The sequence below is a fragment of the Anoplophora glabripennis genome, unplaced genomic scaffold (assembly GCF_000390285.2).
Source record: "Anoplophora glabripennis isolate ALB-LARVAE unplaced genomic scaffold, Agla_2.0 scaffold504, whole genome shotgun sequence".
NCBI classification, from domain to species: domain Eukaryota; kingdom Metazoa; phylum Arthropoda; class Insecta; order Coleoptera; family Cerambycidae; genus Anoplophora; species Anoplophora glabripennis.
The window spans coordinates 81,393-90,248 of record NW_019416583.1 but is presented as its reverse complement, the minus strand read 5'-3'; the positions used below and the strand labels follow the sequence as shown (position 1 = coordinate 90,248).

Here is an 8,856-nt window from a genome sequence, read left to right as displayed (position 1 = left end):
ATATTTCTATTTATGCTACACAAAGCTAAGTTGTAAGTTTACCTACTTAGATATGGTTATGTAGGTACCTAAATACTGAGTTTAGTCTTACTACATAAACATAAACATCTATTATTCTGTATTAATTAAAATACTTACTTCCCCACAGTTTTTTTCTATTTGAATAATTGAATAATTTTCTAATTGCACTTTAAAAGTTTTAAGTTGATCTCTTTACATTCTCTTCATCATTGCAACAATTTTTCGACAGTATTTTTGACAGTCGGCTACTTTGTTTAATTATATTAAATAGGAGGGCCGTTCAATTGAAACGTTACCTTGGCAACGAAAAACAGTAACGAGTAACGCAAAATAAAGTTTGTGCGATGAAGCTTTCTCGTTTGTGAGATGAAGCTTTCCCGTTTGTGAATGTTACGATCAATTTATCGATGATATTCGAGGGCAAGATTTAGAAAGTGGATAGAATTAATAGTAAGTGAGCAGAATAATTATTTTTGTTGCTGTTAGTTAATATAATGGTTAATATCTGCCGCCCCAATGCTTAAAATGTCACACAATTCTAGACAATGATGTTTGTTGTCACCAGGGATTGAATAAGTTCATCTTTTTGCAAATATTATAACGGTATATGGTACAACATGGATGAAGTGGGGACAAAACTTTTGAATGTGGGAAGAATTTTAAATCTTTGTCAGAAATTTTTGGGCCATAGGCATTAATAATTAAGGAAGACAAAAAAACAAAACAAAGCTATAATCGTGCCATCTTTTATACGTTTGAGTTATTAACCCATCGATTACTTTTGTAATTAGTGATGATGTTTAATGAAAGACTAGTATTGAAAAGTTTTCAGGTGAATAAAAAAAATATTTAAATACATACATAATGAAAATGTATTCATAAATACAAAATAAAAATGAGGTAAGTAATATTATTAAAATATATTTGTTTTTTCATTCTCAATATTTCACATTTTCTTTTTGACAAATCTATTCAAAATCTTTTTCTCATTATTTTTTTATTTGTACTTTCACGTTTCCCAAGTTGACTCTTAATAGGTTTATTCTGCTTAGAACTACATATGTGTAAATACTTACCAGATTACAGCAAAATTAAATTAAGGCAAGAAACCACAGTTAAATTAAGGATTTAAAATAATAATATTAAAACTACCCAAGAAACACAGAATCCAAATTACGTTTACTGGACATCCAGAACTGTCTATAAAAAAATTCAAATAAAAAACCATCTAAATTACGTTTACTAGACATCCAAATCTGTCTAAAATCAAAATATACCCCTATAAAACAAAGATACATCTAATATTTATCTAAACTAACACCTTCTAAAAATTCAAATAGTAAAAATACAAATTATTTAGTGTAGTATAGTATTACTTAATATCACCTTTGGTTACGCTTTTGTCTACATAAAACTTACCTACATCGATACAAGATTATTAAGTGTAAAAATTAGATGTCAGGACAAAAGTGCGTTTCCCAATAGATTTTGTTGCATTAAATTCGTTTTTTTTTTTATAATTGAACGTTATATCTATCTATATTTGATTTATGCAAATACGTATCTAGTTATATAATTTGCACCATTTATTTTGAAAAACATGGAAAGGGATTTGATATCCAAAATATTATTGTGTAAAATATTCGAAGACGAAAGGGTAAATGATTTATAAACTTTTACTTCCATCGACGTGTTATTTGGGTAGTTTACATTTTTTGACGTTTACATTTAGATAAGACTGAAAAGATAAGTCAGTTATTTAATATTTATATATATTCCTATATTCAAATACCTTTCTACAAGTGTAATCTTTTCACATTTATGTACTTAAAATACCTAATGCAATTAAAATTTGTTATTTTTTAAGTTTGCACACTAGGCAGGTTCTTGAATGTTTGATATTTAGTAATACCTAAGGTAAATATTTACAGAATCTTTCAAGTACCTAATTAAATGTTTTAATAAAAAGATCTCAACTGTTTTATTTTACTTCTCACATTAATAAATTATACTGCAGACAATTATTATTGGCAATGGCCATTGTGTTGTCAACTAATTCCTGAAAATACTGCCTACGCGTTTTACTTGAAAATACCTTAAAAAAATTTCAACCAGGTTTTAATTTTCAGTATCTATTTTATGCAGGTGTTAGGTACCTAAATAAAAAGTGATACGCCTCTCTGCTATCGATTAACTACTGTCCTTTATTTGGACAAACGCATTCCCGGTTCCTCGTCTTGAATCTCGCCACAGCCGTCGACCCTTATAAATTCAAACGTCTATACCTGTCCTTTGCAAACAAAGAAAGACGTGCGTCACAAAGATAATCTCTATGTCGAAATCAGCATGAGGCGTGGTACTTGTAAATATGTTATTGATTTATTAATTACATATAGATATACCTGTGTGGACTCACTCGAAATCAAAGCAGAAATAGTAAGTGTCGCACTGATCAAAATATACGCGTACAACTACCGTGTTGAGGCACTCACGAAATACCAACTAACCGTAACGGCGATACGGGTGCTGGACTGCTGATGCCCTGCTCTGTGTTTCACTCATTTCTCCATGCTGGCTGGTCGTCGGACCCTACTATGAGGTAGCAGCAATAACGCGGGCTGTTTCTCCCGTCGTGCCCGTACGATACCGTTCGTAGACCATCGTCGGGTTTCGGTCTGCGCACTAGCCGTTTGTTTCCAATGCGAGGAGGAAATCGAGGTCCCTTTAGTCGAGAACTAGGTGCTGTCTAAATGTAAAAATGAGAAAAAAATGTGCGTTGCATCCGACAAATCCGAACTGATATTTGGTTCTTGTGCGAATTCTGTCTGTTTTTAACAGACTTGTAGAATCCTGCAGGTGTAAAGTAAGGTACAGGGAGACCGTCGAATACGAGTGGTGTACGTTGGCGTTTGAACGGCTTGCATACACGGCTTAGGCAAAATGGCCTCTGTTCTAATGGCAGTGCATTCTAACAGCCTGGTCGTTATCCAACACTTGATCCTCGAAGTTAGTTTTTGGTGTTCGTTTGGTGTTGCTGGTGTTGCTGGTGTGTTGATGTTATTCTTTATTTGTAAGTGTATGGAGCAAAGGGAGCCACACATTCCAAGGTAGTACTGATTTTAGTACCGCTATAGATGTTCAATTGTTTTAGTGCGTCATTCGGTTCGAGATTGCTTTATAACTGCGCTTGCGACGTTAATAGATCGTTGCATGTACCTACGTCCTGCTACAGGCTGGATATTATATACAGAATATATATTTCACTTAAGTTGTAAAGCGTTCAAGGTTATGTTCGTCGACAACAGCGCCACCTTTACTCTTGTAATTTGGGTGTGGCAGTGGTTTTATATTTGTAGTGGTGTTATAAGAAAACGTTATTTTTTCTGCAATTAGCTCACTATATTAAGAACTTCGTATACAAATTATTTTTGTTCTAAGAATTTCTTTAACACCATAATGTTAATTGCAAATGCTTCAACTCGTTTCAATTTAAACATTTAGAAAATTTATGTTGAAAGGATGTATAAATTATTGTTATCATCACACATTATCCAATATCGAAACTGTAATTTATAAAAGACAGTTAAAGTTTTTATGACGCAATTGAACCTTCCTACGCATTTTTAAGTTATGTCTAATTTTCAATATCAGATGCTACAGGGGTCGTGTGATATTTAAGTATTTGACCCTCCAGAATTACGCATATTAAATTGTCATATCTTAGGGATTTTAAAGTTGTGACAAATTTTCTGTATTAGATGCTACAGGGGTCGTATGATATTTGAAGACATGCCACCTTGGAACGTACGTATTACGTATTTGAAAGCTATGACAAATTCTCAGTAGTATATGCTACGGGGGTCGTATGATATTTAAACACGTGACACTCCAGAGCGATACATATTAAATTGTCATTCACTTTTAAATCACCAACGTCAACGTGTACCACTCGGTTGTTTAATGTTTAATGTTCCTCTAATATTTAATTCCGTAGAAATATCCAAAATGGGGGACGAAATGTACAACAGGAAACTGGAGAGTCTCCAACAATACATTCCGTTTTTAGATAATATGATAGCGCAATTGAAGGATCCCAGTAAAAAGAACAGGGAACAACAACTTAATAAGATGCAGTCACTTCACGCCATGATAACTGACAAGAGGAAGAAGTAAGTAAAAATTTTGTTTTTTTTTACGAAAATAGTTATGTTAACCGTGGTAGTGAATTATTAAAGGAAGATGGATCGTTTACAGTGAATGGAAAATTTGTTAAAAATGCATTAGAAGCCTTGTTGCATGAAACCTAGCGGTCATGATGACTAAATAAACTGTATTGATACAAAGTTTTTACATAAAGTTTTAACATCAATTTTTAGAGATTTCTAACAGAAAGAATCTATACTTATAAATACCTTTCATGAATAAACTTTGAATATGTCTATTACCGTAGGCCTATATTTAATATATTTATTAATACGAGTACTCCCGTTGAGTAGAACAATATGGATACCTGTATTTCATTGTATTTACTGGCAAATTTCTCTAATTTAATGATGGGATAAATATATATTACTCCCACTTCCATTTTTATAACTAGCAGGTAAGATATTACAATATACATTATATACAGAATATATATTTGCTAGTGTTATATAATCACATTAAAGTCGACTTTAAGTAAAGTTGCTAATTACTATAGTAACATATTGTTGTTACAATGTTTTAAAGCTGCTTTCAGTTTAAAGAACTTTTTCCATTATGAAATCGGCCATAAGTGTAAGTTTCTAGCGAATATTCTGCGACTATTCGGTATTCTGTCCATTAAGCCAATTTCTTGGTATTCGGTCGAATACCGAATAGTTAGATTAGTTGAAAAAAACAAATAGATTTTAAGGCAATTAATTTTAGATTAAAATAAAACCATTTGTAAATTGTTTAATTAATTATATTTCAAAACCGTTATATGAAGATTAATAAATTTGTCCTTCCTTTTTCTGAACCACCAATCGTGATTTTCATCATCCTCAGCAAAATATGTCCATGTACGAGATCTCTTTTTATTACTGACATTAAATTAACCACTCGTAAACTTTTAAAGTTTATTTTTTCCGCAGCAGTAAACATTCTCAAAAACCGTAAGAATAATAATGATAAAGCTAATAATTTGAGCGCTCACAGTGAATGTTCGTAAACCCTTAATGATACTGTTTTACTTTCAGTCATAGATTTGAAGATAAAGATAAGACATGCTAAAATGATAAAGATGATAAAGCTAATAATCTGAGCATCCAAAGTGAATTTTCGTTAACCTCTAAATATACTATTATACATAGATTTTAGAAGATAGAGCCACCTACTACACTATTTTGTAGTTGAATAGTTCAGTTGTGCACTTCAGTTATACTACATGTTTGGTCTTTCTTAAAATAATAATTCTCCCTCAAGTCAGTCAGTCAGTCACGGAAAACGAGAGCCTTTGCGCAGATTAATTTTGGTCTTTGATACCTCTTTGCCTTATACACACGCATCAAATCAACCTAATATTATTCGGCTATTCGGCAGATAAAGCATCCGAATATTCGGTATTTGGCAAACTACCGAATATGTTATTAGTTATAGTTTTTCCGAAGTCAATTGAAGAACCAATAATTTCAAGGTATGTACCAGGCTTGTTCCCATATTTAATTAGCCATACCCATAAACAGGTCTGGTTGAATTAAACGTGGAGATGATAGAAATGTGTACGCTCAGTTGAAGAATGCGAGCGCGGCCGAAGGAAAACGAGCACAGTTGTATTGGGCTTCTGGGCAATAAATCACAGCAAGTGACAAGTGGTTCATAAATTGCCCTGCAGTGCAGTGCAGTAGTGCGGAATTTGGTGTGAATCAGGCAATTTTAATTTATTATAGGCACCTTCTATCAATCATTCTTATTACAATTGCGAAAGGGAGAAATAAGGATATTTTGTTTACTAATATTATCACAACATGGCATTTTGGAGACCTTTTGAAACGGAACAAAACGAAATTTACCACCAATATAATAAAATTGTTTGAGGACATAAATAATTAAAATATGTTGTTGGCCAAATGAACATATCGTCCCTCTTATCACGTAGGGGCATATAATCCAGAAAATGGATTTACACATACGCCTCTACGTGATAATATGGACGATATAATAGAAATTTTCTACACATTATATACAAATTATAATTTTTTACCTTTAGCAGAAAATTTTTTTAGGGACGCCTGTGAAACATTAAATTTTATTACCAGACGTTTTTTTGCATATTCAACTGACTTCGGAAGGACTATACAAGTCTATATAAATCTTATCGTCTTATGATACATTGAAATATAGCATTACAGTGAGCGGCTAAATTATGGAATAAATTAAATAAAACTATTTTTTTATAAAAACCACCGACAGGACTATTTTATTTTGTTTTTTGTAATTTTTTACGTGCATCTGATTTTCTATAGAGTGATTCTAAAAAGCTGTAAAGAAAAATTTTTTAAACGGAACAATATTTCTACAGATTTGGATAGAACGTTGTCTCACGAATACAGTAATGTAGATATTGATGGATTTATCTTTAATAATAAGAGTGAATAAACAGAATGCGAGGAAAAACGAAAATTTTTTGCTGTTTTTGTAGGGATGTCATTCAGACTTTAAAAACTGTCAGTTAGCTACATTTTGTCCTGATCGAGATACGACTTATTCTAAGTAAAGATACTCTTTGATTATGACTAGTCGATTATGGCTCATTTGAGTGAAACCCAACGCATAGACTTTAATTCTTGTTGGATGCAGAAATAAAACGAGAATTCGGCAAGAGGTATGTTTTGTGTTTAACGCAAAGGCATATCAGGCACATATCAGCTGATCTGCAGTTAGTAAAATCGAGGAGAAATTTAGAGACACTAGTCATGTTTAACACATAACAAATGCTGGACGACCTAAGATTAACGAAAATGTAAAACTTAATGTTTTGTTAAGTATGGAAGAGTGTGGAGTATTACGTGTGCTTCATAAAGAAAATTACTATCCTTACAAAGTCCAGCTAGTGCAGGAAGTAAATGAAGATGCAGTTTTGTGAAATTATGCAGGATTTATGTAACCGGTATCCACGCTTTCTTCAACACATTCTTTTTTTCGGATGAAGTCACGTTTTACCTACATGGCACAGTGAATTGACAAAATTATAGGTATTGGAGTAGAGAAAATCTTCACTGGATGATTGAGGCACATACTCAACATCTCCAAAACATGTGGACAGGGATGGTTGAAGACAGAATCATTGGACCGTTCTTCGATGAAATTGTGACAGGGCAACGATAATTGGATTTTCTAAGAAATTAACTTACGCCTGTCCTTACAGAAAATTTTCCAAATGTAAATAATCCTCGAGCACTGAATGATAATATCTGGTTTCAACAAGATGGCGTACCTACGCACTTTGCATGTCCTGTTCACGAGACGACTCTTTTCTTGGGAGGTGGATTGGTAGACGAGTACCCATAGAGTGGCCACCTCCAGGTCCAGATCTTACACCCCTCGATTTTTCCTTGTGGGGTTATTTGAGATCAAAAGTCTACGTAACCATACCATCAAATTTAGAGTTAAGAAATCGAATAAGTGAAGAAATTAGTAGAATTAGTCCAGAGGTCCAGAGGTCATTTGCAATGTACAAGAAAAATTTGTTGATAGGTTTCCTTATCGCCAAGAGGTTGATGGATGATGGCATTTCCAACATTTGGTTTAAATGAATAGTATTTTAACTTTGTTGATTATTTAATTTAATTTACAACTGTTATTCGTTTGTACTTAATGTATTAAAATTTTTCCTTGCCTTCTGTTTATTGAGCACTCTTGGTTATTCTATGTTATTATTAATGATAGACCCATCAATATCTACATTACTGTATTCGTGAGACAACGTTCTATACAAATCTATAGAAACATACAGGGTGTCTCGGCGTTTTTATAAAAAAAAAATATTACAGTTTTATTTAATTTGTTCCGTAATTTATGCGTTCATTACACTCACAGAGTGGTCCACCGAAAAGTATATACCGGGCGTTACGTCTTTTTGTGAAATTGGAAGCAAAAATGCTCGGACACGTCGATTTTGGTTTTAAGGGGAATGTATTTTACGCACATTTTTCAATCCGCCCCTTCATTCTTTTAGCTGGGAACAATCGCACCCCTAAAATTTCAAATGGAAAATTTGGTCGAATGATACATCATTTCAAAGGGCACAAAATTTTCTTTCCAATGATACCCTATTTGTTCGATTCTACTTGGACAGTTACTGCGAAAACGGCTGTAGAAACCTAAGCCCTATAGTTTTGGCATTCGTGAAAAAAACACTTACGTATTAGTTGTTATGATTCAATACAACCACAATTAATCATTTGTAAATTACCTTAACCAAAAACGTTGTGATTTAAATGCAATATAGTTGGGTTGGTGAGTTATGATCAGGGACGAAAGGGGTAAGAATGTACACAAAATTGTTAGGAGTCAAGACAACCTTACGAAACAATTACAGTAATCAGTATTCGATTTTAAATTTGAAAATCATTTCTGTCACCTTGACTATTTCTTCAATTTAATAATAAAAGTATACATCCATTCTGTTTTTTTCTGTATTTTGGACATGGTTACTCAACAAGATGTACCCAATGAACAAAAAATATGTAGAGATGCAACAGATTTTTTTCAGTTACGTCCATTCTAAATACTATTATCACTCACTGAAAGGTATACGGATACCAGCATTTTCGATATTTTAAGGTGTATTAAGAATTGTTTTTTGTTAAGGGA

The 8,856-nt window shown here is 32.8% G+C and overlaps 1 protein-coding gene across 1 annotated transcript in view; it reads left to right on the top strand.

Moving 5' to 3' along the window:
• The first annotated feature begins 2,749 nt into the window (after nucleotides 1-2,749).
• LOC111691749 (cylicin-1-like) overlaps nucleotides 2,750-8,856 on the top strand; it is a 10,714-nt gene continuing 4,607 nt past the window's right edge. The window contains exons 1-2 of the mRNA XM_023455015.1: nucleotides 2,750-2,889; nucleotides 4,016-4,190. Coding sequence (XP_023310783.1) covers nucleotides 4,027-4,190 — 164 coding nt within the window. The 5' untranslated portion in view covers nucleotides 2,750-2,889; nucleotides 4,016-4,026. The remainder of the gene's footprint in view (nucleotides 2,890-4,015; nucleotides 4,191-8,856) is intronic.